The sequence below is a fragment of the Protopterus annectens genome, chromosome 7.part0 (assembly GCF_019279795.1).
Source record: "Protopterus annectens isolate FY-2018-M chromosome 7.part0, PAN1.0, whole genome shotgun sequence".
NCBI lineage: Eukaryota > Metazoa > Chordata > Ceratodontiformes > Protopteridae > Protopterus > Protopterus annectens.
Window position 1 is genome coordinate 1,038,849,824 of NC_056739.1, and position 15,898 is coordinate 1,038,865,721.

Sequence of the window (15,898 nt, forward strand, 5' to 3'; positions counted from 1 at the left end):
GACTTGTGGTCATGTTCCAGGCCTAGACCGAAAAGGAATTTAGCATTGCAAGTCCCTGTATGCAAACTACTTAATGGCGCTTACACTTGCCCGTCCTAGCTGACATCTGACAAATTTGAACAAAGATGCTGTAAACAAAAAGGCAAAGGAAGGTTCCCCAACAGTGCACTAATATGAATAAATGAACAAGTGGAGCAATGACACCAATGACCAAACAAGCGATTAGTCAGACAGATGCACAAACTACACTCTGACTAGCAGCAAGAAAGTCTGAGGTACACGCTCATCAGTCTATACACCCCTGTGCTTACAAGCTGTGGTCATGCATACAATCTTGGGAATGTAAAGATTTGGTACCGTAGTCAGACATCAGTGGTGACGACCCATATGTCAAGAATATTGCAACACTGAATTCAGTCAGAACATCAGTAAGTTTGAGTGGATGTCCTGGATTCAGCTGGACTTGAGAGACCCCCCCCCCCCCCCCGAGTCCTGCAAAATGCAACAGCCTGATCTACACATTCTATGTAAAGCTTTGGGGTTGTGGATAACCTAAACGGTAAAGCACAGAACTGAAAGTGTGATGAATAGGCAGAGAATCTGAGGAACTTCGTGTGAATGGCAATGTGAATGTAAGCACCCTGCAGATCCAAGGATACCAGAAAAGAAAGGGTAAGATGGAGAGAAAAAAAGTTTGAAAGGAAATCATTTTGAAAGAAGCTACTTTCAGAAAAGTGTTGAAGTGAGATAAATCCAGAATGGCTATCTAAACTCCTCCTTTCCTGGGTATCGGGAAAGCCTGGAATAAAAGCATTTTCCTAGATGTTGTGGGAGTACTGATTCTATGGTACCTTGAGGTGAGAAGACCCTGAACAACAGAAGGAAGCAGATGCACCTGGTTGGAAGGAGTGGAGGAATGCATCAGGAAGCTGGAATTTCCTTCCAAATCATTTTGTAGCCTTGCTGAAAGATGGACAGTAAGCTGCCAAGCTGGAAAGTGGTGCTTAGTCATTTTGACAGAGAGAGGGTTGGGCCAAGGAGGGAGGGAGAAGTAAAGCAGTAGTCAGGCTAATTTGTCTGGAAAAGGAGAATTGGAATCGCTTGTAGGCTCATCCTGAAATCTTTTTCTAGGTATCTTCCTGCATTTTCGATTAGATTTATGCTTCCTACAAGAAAAGGAAGTGGGCTTGGCCTGATAATGCCTTTGATACCTAGGGATTGAGGTGAGAAAGATTTGCTTAAAATACTGCATTACTTGAGGGAAGGAGGACAAAAGAGTCAAGTAGGATAAGCTGATCCTTCAATAGAAAGGTGTGGTTTAGGATCACAAGACTTGAAAGGAGATTTTAGAGCTACATGGTTAAAGCTCTTATATATGACATAAGCAGAAAGCTGACATTCAAAGTGAAAAGAGATGATGAAAGCAGGGTGGGGGATTAATTCAAGAAGTAAGGAGAGAGTGGGATTTTGGATGTAGATCATTAATAGAATAAAAATAGTTGTAGAAAGTATTCCAAGAAATAAGCCAACATGGGAATGAAAAAAGGAGACTCTGAAAATAAGGATGACTGCAATTACTGGTGCAGAGAGAATAGGCAAGAGGGGATAGAATTTACTGGAGAAAACTAGCAAAGGAGCCAAGGTATGGGAACAAATAATTACAGACAGAAAGGTAACAGAACGGGAAGAGGCCAAGAAGAAATTTGGACTTCAGGCTAGAGATTGCCTTCTTTATCAGGGACTGATATCAGTATAGGCAGACAGAAAGGGATAGGGGAATTTTATATGAAAGACCTGCAATGGTAGACATTTTAGTTGAATCAAGAACAGAAGCTACTGTTTAAAAAGGGATAATTAGTAGGGCAAATAAAATATTGCACAATAACTAAAGGAATCGATCAGAGGAGGTTGGAAAAGATTGGGAAGAGTGACAGGACGAAACAATTCACAAAGAAACCATGGGAAAACAAATGTATGGCTCCAAAATATGCAACAGTGTTGAAGATTTAGGACTTTTGTTTGTGTTTACTTGGGTATTTTATACCCCAAGCAGACTCCAAATAATTTTTCATCCGGTTGATGACAAATGTTGGAGGTGTGATGGGGAAGAAAGAGGTAACTGGGTACTTGTGTTTGGGAGTATAATGAGTTGGCAGACTTTAAAAATTCCCTAAAGAGTACTCTGTCAAACACTGGGGGTGCAAGTTGGTGTAACTAATGAAATTATTTTTTTGAGCTGGGATACAGGATCTCAACTGCCTAGACATAGTAAGGTCTTAAGTTTCTGGTGGCTGTCAAAAAGTTATAAATAAAAAATGGAAATCAATGTCTAAACCAACCACATTTGAAGTAGTGAATATTGCTGACAGGTAAAATCATTGGAAATGGGTTCTTTAGAAAAGGGTAGGAGCAAATTGCACAGAAAAAAATGGAGATTGTGAATACAACACATGCAGAAAAATCTTTAGGAGGAGGAATGAAGTTTAAGGGAAGGCAGGAATTGAGCAACTTATGTAATGTTGGATTGACTGTGGTGGTGGTACTGCGGTAGTGTTGTCGCCACACAGTAAGACGTTGTCCTGTTCGCTTCTCAGCTAGAGCGTCTTGTGTGTGGAGACATGCGTGAATGGGCGTACCTTCATAGAAGGTTGTGCGTCAGGGCTGGCAACTCGGCACATAAAAAAAATCTACTGCCAATCATTAGCGGACCGGAGTTCTGCTGTGGCGACCCCTAAAAAGCCGAAAGACACAACAACATGTAATGTTGGATTGACTATAATATACAGAACATATGTGATGTACAATGTAACTAAGAATGTTAATATGTTTGTTTTCTTTTTATAAATGTAAGTTTGTTTCTTTTAATAAATGTTAAGTTTGCCTATGTCACAAGTGACAATTCAATAAAAGCATTAAAATAAATCTTGCATTATTCTACCTTTCGCTTGCAAAAATCTGAACAGGTCTGCTGTGGCAGACCAAACTAGAAAAACTTTGTAAAATGCAAAGTCCAATAATTTAATTTTACATCCACAGGAATAGACTGAGAATGAAGCCATGCAAACCTTCTGATGACAGATCCAGTAGAAACCTCACATCATAACTATATTTAACAGTACATCTGTCCACCTGAGTAGCCTGGCCACCATGGAAGTAGCCTGAAACCTCAATGCTAGTCAAAATCTTACCCAATCATCCAGGATAGACAACAGGTATTTTTGTCACTTGGGTCTGATAAACCAAAGCCCTGAAAACCACACTGGCAGAAGTGTAAACCTTCTTTCCTTATCTATCTATGGCTCTACTGTTTCTCTCTGTAGGTAAAACATTAACCGCAGGCAAAAGTTTGGAAGGCTTACCAGTGCTCACAGAGAACACAGAAGGATCTGCCAAAGGATTTTTATAGAGAAATTTTAGATTCTCTAGCACATTGTAATACCCATCACGCCTGCTGGGGGCTGAGAATAAGGAAAGTTAGAACTGGAAGCAAAATGCATCTAGTAAGGCCTGCAAAACTGGAGGGACTGTGGCTGGCGTAGGGGTCCCCACCTCTTCTGCAAATCAGAAACTTGTCTATATTCCCATTCAAAATGCTGCATCATTTCTGTAATAGTTTCTCAAAAGGAAATTTCCTCAACAGACAATTTAGGTGAAAAGTATGTTATCCGAACCCATCTGGGCTGGTGAATTAATTTGAGATGAATAAGCTACAGTGTGTGTTAATTTGAATCAGATTCTTCCCCATCAGAAGACAACTCATGCTGAATATTTGAGAAGGGGTAGGAGGACAATAAGTAGAACAAGGAAGGAGGACTGAAAGACAAAACGGTCTTGTATAAGCCCAGTGAAAATTCCATCCATTCCTTGCCTAGTAACATCTGAGATGGGAAACTTTTGTTTTTTCTTGGAGTGACATCTGCTTTCATAAAACGCAGTGGATCAGAATTCTGATGGACCTCAATTAAGGATCCAGGCACCTCTTCCCCAACTAAGATTTGAGGTATACAGAAAAATTGTGTAAAATCTTACCATAACCATAGATGTCCTTCACTTCCATGTTTAAGTATTCTACATATGGGTTTATTCCTTGTCTCGTGTACGTACGGCTAGGATACAAAAGTTTTCAGTCCCTCTGAGGTGCGTGAGACGTCTGATGTGGCAGAGGAAAATGTGAGCCATAAAAGTGACGTCTGCACACACCGACCCTCAGAACTGAAAGCCCCAGTCGGAGCCAGTCCTAATAAGGGCAATGGCAGTCCAGTGCCACCCAGAAAGGGAAGTGCAACATAACAGGAAGGGAAGGAGGGTGGGAAGGAATACTGCAACATGGAAGAGAAGGATATCTATGGTTATGGTAAGATTTTACACAACTTTTCTATGTCCTTCTATTCCAATGTTGCAGTTTTCTACATATGGGTGACTGCCAAAGCTCAGTGACTGAGGAGGTGGTCTAGAGGCAGACTCCAGGAACTCGTGAAGGATAGCCCTGGATATAGAGAAGTGGTCAAGTTTGTAGTGTTTGGTGAAGGCTTGAACTGAATACCAAGTAGATGCCTCCAAAATAGTAGAGGTATCCAGGCCCTTAAAGAAGGCACCTGAAGAGGCCATAGTTGTGGTGGAATGTGCTTTAACTGCACCTTGCAGATATTTACCATGGAGTTGGTAGCAGAAGGTGATGGCCTTGGAGATCCAGGCAGATATGGTCTGTTTGGACACTGCCTTCCCCAGGGCTCTAGGGTGGAAGGATATAAAAAGCTGGTCAGCCTGTCTGATGGATGGTGTTATGCAGTGCACATCCAGGGAGTGCAATACTCTCTCACTGTCCCCCTGTGGGTTGGGGAAAAAGGCAGGTAGGTGTATAGCCTGGTTAAGGGACCAGTCATTCACCACCTTGGGCATGAAGGATGGGTTAGTTCTAAGGGTACCCTATCCTTGTGGAACACTACAAAAGGAGGAATAGCCATAAGGGCTTGTAGCTCTGATACTCTTCTGGCTGAGGTCAAGGACACTAGCAGCACAGTTTTCCATGTGTAATGTTTTAGAGAAGCTTTGCCTGCTGGCTTTTCAATAGTTATGATCCCAAAGAGGAGGGAACAGTTTCCTGGGAGGTCTGAGATGAAGTACCCCCTTAAGGAAGAGCTTAGACGAAGTCTGGATGCTAGTGGGGGATCCAGAAGAAGGCATGCTGAAATTGCAGACAGATGAGCTTTGATGGAAGAATAAGCTAAACCAGTCTGCAGTAGCTCACACAGGTAAGACAGGACTAGAGGGGACTCGCTAGAAAGCAAGTCCAGCTGTCTTTTGTGACACCATAAAGTGAATCTTTTCCACTTAGAAAGGCAAGATTTTCTTGTATGTGGTTTCCTGGACTCCTGCAGGACATTGAGCATGTCCTTCTTTTAAAGGTGTCTGAAGGGGATCAGAATCCTATCACCCACAGGGTGAGGTGCAGAAGCTGCCACTGTGGGTGAATCTAGGATCTCTTGTGTTGTGTGAGAAGTTACACTCTGGGGGAGGGGGGTAACTTGTGGTGATTGCCCTTGGACAGCTGTAGAAGAAGGGGGAGCCAGTGCTGTCTGGGCCAGTAGGGAGTCACCAACAAGATTTTTGTAGTGCCCCACTGGACTTTCAGCAGGACCTTCTGAATGAATGGGAAGGGGGGGAGCATACAGATATTTCCCCTTCCAGGAGACTGAGAAGGCATCTGTTGCCAGTCCCTGGGGGTCTGGTATCTTGCTGCCTGCTGATGGAGGAGGCAAACAGGTCTATTTGAGGTTTACCTCACCTGTGGACCAGATCCAAGAAGACATCTCTGAAGCACCCAATCATGGTTTTTTGTGATGGTTCTGCTCAGATAGTCTGCCTGGGAGTTGTGGACAGAGGGAATGTAGACCACCTGCAGAGTAATTTCCTGTGAGGTGGCTAGTTCCCATACTAAAAGGTCTAGTCTGCAGAGGAGATATGACTTTGTCCCTTCCTTGCTAGTTGAGATACCACAGCACAGTGGTGTTGTCTGTGTAAATCAAGGGACCGTGCTGGAGGAAAGGCAGAAATGCCTGAAAGGCCAAAACAACTGCTCTCACCTCTTGAGCATTGGTGTGTTCCAGTTTGTGAGGTTTGGGCCACAAGCCCTGTACACTTCGATGGCCCACAGTTGCTCCCCAGCCCAAGTCTGATGCATCGACGTGTATGACCTTTGTGGGTAGAGGTAGTAGGAAGGAAGACCTGGATTGTGGCTCACTTGTGTCAACCACCACTGAAGTCTTGCTAAAGGTAGCATAGGGATAGTGGCTACAAGAGTCTGAGGAAAGTACAGTTGTGTACACTTACCATAAATGTAGATGTTCGAGTGTATTCACTGTTGCAGTCATCACACTTGAGTTATCCAGACAGAGGTAGCCCTCAGTCGGCCCGAAAACCAAAGGCTTAGTATTTCTGCGTTCAGTTGCTGTTGCTCCAGGACTGACGTCAGGTTGTCAGTGGTATAAAATCAGGCAGCCGACGCCATTACATCAGTTTTCCTTCCCCCAAATAGGGAGCTAGGTTATGATGGAAGACCACCACCAGTAGAAAGTAAATATCAAAAAATCCCTGTAAGGAGTGAGAAAGAGAGACCGAGACAAGGGGGGATGAAGGGTGGGAAACCAGGACTATAACAGTGAATACACTCGAACATCTATATTTATGGTAAGTGTACACAACTGTACTATGTTCTTCATAATCTTCTTCATGTCTTTCCTAAGCTGAACAAAAGGGTGAAGGTAGTCAAGAAGACTGGGGGGCTGGATAGGATGCAATGAAAGACTGAGGTTGCATAGCCTGCCCTGGATTTGGAGAAGATAGGCAGGTGGTAATGCTTGGTAAAGGTATGAACACAGAACTCCAAGTTGCAGCCTCCACGATGTCCCTGGTAGGGACCCCTCTGAGAAAAGCTGCAGAGGTAAAGGTTGTCATGGTGGAATGTGTCCTGACCCACTTAGGGGGCAGTTTCCAGTGGTATTTGTAGCAGAAATGGACACAGTGTGCTAGCCATTTGGAGATTGTTTGGATATGACCTTGCCCTCTGTCCCAGCTGCAAAGCTGATTAGCAATTGGTCAGTTTTCCTAAAAGATTTAGTCCTATCCAGGTAGAATCTGAGCTGTCTGTGCACATCCAGAGAATGCAGAATCCTTTCCCCCTTGTTTTGTGGATTAGAGAAAAAGGTGGGCAAATCAATAGATTGGTTGAGAGCCAAACTGGACACCACTTTAGGCATGAAAGTTGGGTTAGTCCTGAGATAGACCCTGTCAGCATGAAAAATGATGAAGGGCTCTACTGCCATGAGTGCTTCTAGCTCTGAAACTCTTCTAGCTGAAGTGATGGCCAGAACCAAGGCTGTTTTCCAAGAGAGGAGTTTTAACTCTGCTGAAGCTGCAGGCTCAAAGGGGGGTAAGTGTGAGCTTTTCCAACACAAAGTTAAGGTCCCAAGCTGGGTAGGAGCTCTTCTGGGTGGTCTTAAATCATTAGCCCCTCTCAGGAACTGTTTGATGAGAGGGTGAGAAAAGAGAGGTTGCTCTGTGCTGTAATGAGCAGAGATGGCAGAGGCATGAATTTTAATAGAGGAGAAGGAAAGGCCCCTGTGTAGTAGGTCTGCTAGGTAATCCAAGATAAGAGGTAGGGAGGGCTGTGCTGTTTCAGCTCCTTTAGCCTGGATCCAAGTGCAATATCTTTTCCATTTGACAGCATAAGTTTTTCTAGTGCTGGGCCGTCTGGCCTCAAGTATAACATCCAGGACTTGCTTGCAACTGGAGGAGAGGTCAGTGAATAAGCCAGGCTGCCAGGTTCAGGGTCTGCAATTGTGGATGCATGATTTATCTTTTCTGTTGGGTCAGGAGAGTTGGGATCTGAGGTATGTGCCATGATGGCAGCGGTGACAGACTGTGCAGCAGTGGGTGCGAGTGCTGGCGTGGCCAGTCTGGGGCAATCAAGAATGCTCTTGTTTTTTTCCTCTCTTACAGTACCCTTGAAAGTAGAGGTAGGGGGGGAAATGCATAGATCAAGAGGTTTACCCATTGGAAGGATAGGGCATCCACTTTCCAGGCCTTGCTGTGAGGTTCCCTGGTGCAGAATTTGCTGAGCTGGTGATTGCTGTGGGAGGCAAAGACGTCAACCTTCAGGGTGCCCCATTTCTGGGTTACAAGGTTGAAGGTGTTGTGGTCTAGCTGCCACTCGTGTGGGTCTACGAGGTTTCTGCTTAAGCTGCCTGTCAGAAAGTTTTGTGAGCCTGGCAGGAATTGTGCTTGCAGGTGGATTTGCATGGCTGAAGCCGTGTACCAAAGGGTCATGGCGAGCCTGCAGAGGGGATAACAGCGAGTTCCTCCCAGATTGTTGATGTACCACATCACTATGGTGTTGTCTGTTTTGATCAGTAGAAGCCCTGGGGAGAGTAGGGGGTCTGGAAAGCTGTCAAAGCATGCTGAACAGCTAGCATCTCTTTTTGGTGGATGTGCAGATGTATTTGACTTGGGCTCCAATGGCCCTGAATGCACCTGCCATCCAGGTGTGCACCCCAGGCATAATCTGATGCGTCTGTGGTTAGGGTCTAGGCAGCGTGGGGTTGTGAGTAGGGAAGACCCTTGTTGTGGTTGCAAGCTGCTACTCATCGAAGAAAATCTTTCCTTAGACAGAGTATCATAGGTATGATAGTTTCCAGGTCCTGAGAGTGTTGACACCAAAGATTTTTTAGGTACCACTGAAGTTTCCTCATATGCAGTCTGGCATATGGAATGAGTAGAATGCAGGATGCCATGAACCCTAGAGCTTGCAGGATTTTCCTTGCGTACAACTGGGAGAAGTAGCCTGTCAGACAGGCTTGTTTTTCCGAGTAAAGAATGCCATCTGGGATGCTGTGTCCAGGCTTGCTCCCAGGAATACAATTTGAGTGGGTACTAGTTTGGATTTCTTTTCGTTTATAGTGTACCCCAGCGAGGTCAGTAGGTGCTTTACAAAAGGTCAGGTGATGTAACAGCTTTTCCTGACCGTCTGCCTGAATCAGGCAGTCGTCTAAGTAGGGGTAAATTTGAATATTCCTTTGTCTGCAAAAAGCAATGGCTGGAGCCATGCATTTTGTGAAAACTCTGGGAGCAGTAGATAAGCCAAAGGGAAGCGCAGAGAACTGAAAGTGCATAGATCCTGCTCTGAAACGAAGATATTTCCTGCAGGAATCCCTGACTAGGATACGTAGACAGGCCTCTTTTAGGTCTAGGGTGGCTAACCAAGCATCTTTGGATAGCAAAGGAAGCTGCTGCTTAAGGGTGAGCATTCTGAATTTTGGTATCACCAGGAAGGTGTTTAGAATTGACAGCTCGAGGATTGGACACCAGGTGCCCTCTTTTCTGGGTACCAAAAAAAGCCTGTAATAGAAACCTTGGCCTATCTGATCTGCAGGAACAGGCTATACTGCCCCCAAGGAGAGCAGGGAATGGACTTGGTTTTGTGCCTCTGCCCACTGGTTTGGAAGTAGATCTGGGAACCCATTTGGGGTAGGTAGAGTGTGGAAACAAAATCTGTATCCCTGGGACACTATGTTGAGAATCCATCGGTCGTTGGTGATAGAGGCCCAGTTTTTGGCATGGGAGGAGAGTGTTCCTCCCAGGGGCACAAGCACGTGGGCAAAGGTAAGGGGTGGAGGTGTAAAGTCATTGTGAGCTCTTTCCATAAAGGGATGGATTAGCACTCCATGTTTTTGAAGTGGAGGAACTCCGTTGCTTAGATCTCTGCATTCCCTGGGACTGTTGTCTGGGTGGGGGGGTCTGCTTCCTCTGGGTCTTGAGGGGGCCGGAAAGGACCAGTGCTTGGAGGGGCAATGCCTACTGAACCTCGGAGGCCGGACCTGCAAGAAGTCTGTCTGCATAGATTTAGCTTTTTCTTCCATCTTTTTTAAGGCATATTCTGCCTTAGTGCCAAACAAACTATTTTTGTTCAATGGTGCGTCCAATAGTTTTCATTTGACATGGTCTGGCAAGGTCTGTTCCTTAAGCCAAGCATGTCTTCTAAGTACAGAGCCTGTGACTGCTGCCCTGGAAGATAATTCTATGGTGTCATGCAGGTAGGCAGAGGTAAGGAGTGGAGGTGTAAAGTCATTGTGAGTGCTTACCACAAGGGGTGGCTTAGCACTCCCCATTTTTTAAGAGGAGGAACTCCATTGCTTAGATCTCTGCATTCTCTGGGACTGCTGTCTGGGGGGTCTGTTTCCCCTGGGTCTTGACTGAGCTAGCCTGGAGGGGGCCGTAAAGGATCAGTGCGTGGAGGGGCAATGCCTACTGAACCTCTGAGGCTGGACCTGTAAAAAGTCTGTCTGCCTTGGTGCCAAATTGTCTTTGTTCAAAGGTGTGTCCTATAATTTTGATTTGACATCAAGGTCTGTTCCTTCAGCCAAGCATGCCTTCTAACTACAGAACCAGTGACTGCTGCCCTGCAAGATGCTTCTAGGGTGTCATAGCCACATTGCAAGGTGTGCTTAGTAACTTGGCTTGCAGAATGCATAAGCTCTTGTAATTCTTTATTTCCTGCACAAGCAGGAAAGGAAGATATTTTTTGTTTGAGGAGTTCCATAGCATGCTGCTATTTCAGTAAGTGGAACTGACAATTCAGTGGTTTAATAGCAAGAGTTGCAGAGGTGTATACTTTTTTACCCCATCTGTCTAAAGCTCGGGAATCCCTAACTGAGGGGGTGGGATTCTTAGCGGAGGTTGCTTTAATTCCTTTAGGTCCTTGGGAGATGACCTCTGGGTCAGCAGTAGGATTTTTGAAATCTGTGAGAGTCAGGGATTCTGTAGTACCGGTCAGGTTTCCTGGGAGCAGGAGGAAGGGTGTCAGGAGTGAAACCAGATTCCATAAAAACATCATCCATAACATCCAGGACAGGAGGAATGGCTAAAGGTCTGTGCTGTGTTAAGTCTAAGAATTCCCCCGAGTCTCTTTTCTGAGGATAGTCCTGACATTCCCATTGGAAATGCTCCTTTAAAGTATGTACGGTTTTCACTAAATGAAAACTCCTCTGGAGGAGAGGCAGAAGGAATGGATTCCTCTACATCAGAATCCTCATAAGCAGAGAGGGGTTGCATATCTTCATATTCAGAAACCTCAGAGTCATCAGACTCCTGTTAAGACAAAACTACTGGCGACCAGTCTCTTTCTTTTGGAAGGGGTAGACTGGCTTCCCCTAATAAGCATAATAAGATCTTCCGCCATTTTAAGAATTTGAGATTGAGGCATGGAAGTGGGTGCCTGAGCTTGGGTAGTCATTTTTTTAGGCGTAGTTCGTACCCTGGACCATAGAAACTCGGTAGTTTTAGAAAGAACTGGAGTTGAAAAATAAGTCGTCAGTTTGTGTCGAGTATCGAGAGTGCGAGGAACTTCCTCGGAAGCCAGTGCCTGCTCAGTGGCTCCAGACCCATCCAAGGTAGGGACTTCCGCAGGATCCTTAGTCGAAGAGTCTTGCGGCATATCGGACTCCAAATGGATCTCGGTAGCAGCCTGTGAATCCACAGAAGCAAGCATCAGGGGTTGTGAAAGCACCTCACTGAGGACCACAGAACTGACAACTAGCTTAATGGAAGCGTTGCCTGCAGTTTTGGACCTGTGTGGTTTGTCTCTGTCTTTATCCTTATTTTCGGAAGATCGGTAGTCGGATGGCTTACAGAAAATAGTTAGCTACAATAAGGGCCCGATGACGTATAGTTCTGCCGTTGAACAAGGCACAAATGCGACAGCGAGGGACGTCATGGTCTGGGCCTAAACTGGTGATGCAGTAAGAATGGAAGTCTCTGTCTGGTATTTGCTTTCCACACGCGAGACAATTGTTAACTTTTTCTGACATTAGTTAGAGCAAGAAAAAGGGATCCCCAACGGGGTACTTAGCTTTAGAAGACTTCAACTTCAATTTGGAAATGAAAACTCCAGGTAGCGGCCGACCGGTACTTGTGCAAACTGCTTCTGGTTCGGGCTCCTGGGCAAGAAAGACTGATGTAATGGCACTGGCTGCCTATTTTATACCACTGACGAACTGACGTCAGTCCTGGAGTGACAGCAACTGACAGAAACACTAAGCCTTTGGTATTCGGGCTGACTGAGGGCTACCCCTGGCAGGATAACCCAAGTGTGATGACTGCAACAGTGAAACACGAAGAACATCGGGCTTGGGAGTTGAAACATTTACAAGCAGGGACCTGGGAGATTAACCATTTACAGGCTGATTGGGTCTGTTAGAGATACTGGTGCCAAACCAGGCATGAATTTCCTGTTCCCCATCTAACTGTCCAAATTACACTTGAATTGGGTTCGGGAGGATCTCTGCTTCACATGGATGTGGGAGCCTGTCCTAGAGAAGGGGTAGTCTCTGGGTTACATACCTGTCTCTCTAGCATGCAAGATTTAAGTTTTTAGAATGGGTAATTCTGGTGCTGTTTGTTTTGCGGATATGCAGGAGGTCCATTAGTGTGTGGTCTGACAACGCCCTGTATTGCCAGGCAGAAATCTCTCCTCAACAGCCTACAGGAGACAGAATACAGGGATAGGGCCTTGAGACAGTCTGCACAGAGCGCGTTACTTACACCCTGTATTCTTTAGTGAGAAACTTCTGTGGACTTTCCAATTGTTGGATATGCCTGGTCAGATACATACCAAAAAGGGCATGGTACTCAATGATGGGTCTGATGAATGCCAAATACAATGAACAATGACTTCCTTGGACCTAGATGCCATAGCTTTGTTTATAAGTTGCACAGCAAATAATGATGTCCTCACTACTGTAGACAAGTGACAGCCAAAGGCTAGATTTATGCTCTGTGCCCCCCCCCCCCCCCAAGTACCTGACTACTGGGTCAACTCTTATGGGTGTGTTGTCAATATGATACCTACCAGGGATGGATGACCTCCTGAAGGATACTATCATGCATTTTTTGGCATTTAGTTTTACTCCATTTTTCTGACACCAGTTGTTTGTGTCAGCCCTTCCTGGAGAACATTTGTGCCGGAAGCGATTCAATGACAGTTCCTAATTTGCAATCATCTGCAAAATTTAGTCAGCCAGAGGCCACTGATATTGGCCTTGACTTCAGAGAAGTAAATGCCAAAACGGAGGGGTCCCAGGACTGATCCCTAAAGTACTCCGCTTGTGACTGGCCTCCTTGTAGAGGTGGACTTCCCAGTTCTAACTTCCTGGATTCTGACAGCCAGCTGGTTATTCACCAGGTGAAAAAAGGGTTTGTACCTAACCTCTTAAGTTCATAAACAATGCCTGAGTAGGGTATTCTGTCAAATGCATTGGCCAGGTCAAGGTAGGCAGTGTGAACTATTTTGCTCCTACAAATTGCTTTGGTGACCTCAAAGAAGTCCACCAAATTGATTAGGCATGACCTGCCCTTGACGAAAGAAAATTAGGCAGAATCCAGTGTTCGGAGCTTTCACATGAGCAAACTTGCCACAATGACCTTTAACACTGTGGAAGCCATTAATCCCAGTGGCCATGACCACCGTTTGCTGTTTCATGCTTTATGATGTTGAAGTATCAAGCGAGGGATTCCACATTTTCTTGAGGGTGGAAGGCCCTCTGCTTGCTGAAATACAGTAGGGATGAAGGGATCCTGCTAACTAGGAAGGGATGAGACTTGACTAAAGGATGCTGAGTGAAACTCATACATTTTGGAAACACTGCATGGTAAGATATACAGCCCTCTACCTCTTCGTAGGGCAGTAGCCTTGGTGCTGCAATAAGTAGGCAATACAGCCAAGCATTCTGTAAATACCTTGGGTACAGTAGCCAATCCAAAAGGTGAAGTAAACTGATAGGGGAGTCACCTGCCTCAAATCTGAGAAAGTATCTGTGGTCAATGTGAAAAGGAATAGGAAGTTGGGCATCCTTAAAGTGTAGGGTAAAAATCACAGCCTGAGAGAACAGAAGTGGTAAAAAGGGTATGCAATGTCCATATTTTGAATTCTAGGGCCCTGAGGTAAGCATTTATAGACCTGACATATCCAGGATGCGCCTCCAAAGACTCTACTTAAGTACTAAGAAGAATCTCGACTAAACCTCACTGTTTTGGCACTGGTTCTCCTAGCTACAAGAGATGCTTTAGAACAGGGGGGGACCAGTTGTACTTTTTATTTTCATTTACATACCTTACACATTATATACAGGTTTTCTTTATAACAATTGTCATTCACTCCAGCACTGCATAAATTGTTCAATTCCTGACTTAAAAACTTAGGTTTTATGACCAATCACAGTACCGGTAACTATACATTTCAAATATGCAGAGTTTTGCAGAATGTATGTGTTTTTTTCTAATGTTTTTCATTGTCCCTTGTAAAATGCATTAAAAATCGTTATAGATCATACCTCACTAGAAGGTCTGGCTGCTGAGGAATGCTTCAGTGGCTGGACTTTCTTGTTCTATTGAGACAAGTTTGTTTTAAAATGGGCATGCTGACTGAGTGTCCAATTAGCATGCACATTTTCAAATACAAATTACCCATTATTGTATAATTTATACCTGTTGATTTACTTCAGAGATTAAGCTAGGTAATTGTACTTCTTTCTCTCCTTTTACAGATCATTTTGCTATGAGTTTATATATCTTGAACCTCAAGTGATTACTAATTTTGCTTACAAAAGAATATATACAGACTGGTTTAACAAACTACTCATGTCAAATACAATCACAAGACCTTTTTTAGTTATGTTTGTAATCTCAAAAGCACATTGCAGCAATGAGCTGTGTTGACTCAATGTCGTCACCTACACTGAGAATGAAGATAAAGCTAACCTACGGGCAGATAAATTTAGCTTTAACTTTATCCCTCTCTCCCCTCCGTCTGTCCATCAAGATGGACCTGAAACTGTCTCACCTCCAGCTATCCCACAAGACCAAGTCCTAAAAGTGTTTTCAAAAGCTACAAATACTGCATCGCTGGCTTCTTAAAACGTCCCTAGATGCATCTTAAATAGCATGAAGCCAGATCTCTCCCCCCACACCCTTAACACTGTTCCATCTCAGCCCCCATGTAGGCTTTGTACCAAGCAACTAGAGAACAGCTACTGTCATTTTCCTGCATTAGGGAAAGCATTCCAAGGACCCAGGCGATTACAGACCCAAGTCTTACCAGCCTCATATGTAAAGCTGTGGAAAAACTTCTAACAGAACTAATCAATCAGGACATAGGGAACCTCCAAACACTGGACCTGTCTCAGTTTGGATAAGTCAAGGGCAGGTTATGCTTACTCAACCTGGTAGACTTTTTTGAAAAAGTAACCAAAGTGATGGACAAAGGCAAAATGGTACACAAGGATATAGCTCGACCTGGTCAAAATGTTTCACACAATTCCCCACTCAGGCATAATCAAAAAGCTAAGTAATGTCACCCACTGGACTTCCAACTGGCTCAAATATGGTTTCCCCTACTCTGCTTTCCCGTGTCATTAATAATCCTCCACAGACCAGTCACAAGTGGAGTCCACTAGGGTTCTGTGCTGGGACCTCTCCTACTTGACATGTACTTTTCTGACAGAAAAGCCAATACAAAGGACTGTCAATGACCATGTCTGCACGTGGCTGGAAGCTAGTAGTAGTCATTGAATCACCAAATTACTTGTTCATCCTGCATGAAGGTATGCCCCAAATAAATAACTGGTGTCAAAATCCTGGACTGAAATAAATGCCAAAAAATGCATTATTGTATCCTATGGCAAGTCATTTTCCCCCGGAAACTATTACACTGACACTAATAGGCCCCTAACAGCTGACCCAGCTGTTTGGGATTTGGGAACTTACATGGACAGTGACCTAACTTTTGTGTCTAGATCTAGAGATTTCACTGTACCCTAACTCAGCCTTCATTAGGCCAATCTAAGTATAA

General features: G+C 44.5%; 1 protein-coding gene across 4 annotated transcripts in view; it reads right to left on the reverse strand.

Moving 5' to 3' along the window:
- Positions 1 to 15,898, reverse strand: part of COPS2 (COP9 signalosome subunit 2) — a 1,892,836-nt gene that overhangs the window by 703,997 nt on the left and 1,172,941 nt on the right. For 2 of the 4 annotated variants that reach the window (XM_044077587.1, XM_044077585.1), the window contains one exon: positions 14,382 to 14,435. The exons of the other annotated variants lie outside the window; for them this stretch is intronic. In XM_044077587.1, coding sequence (XP_043933522.1) covers positions 14,382 to 14,435 — 54 coding nt within the window. The remainder of the gene's footprint in view (positions 1 to 14,381; positions 14,436 to 15,898) is intronic. 4 annotated transcript variants of the gene reach the window in all.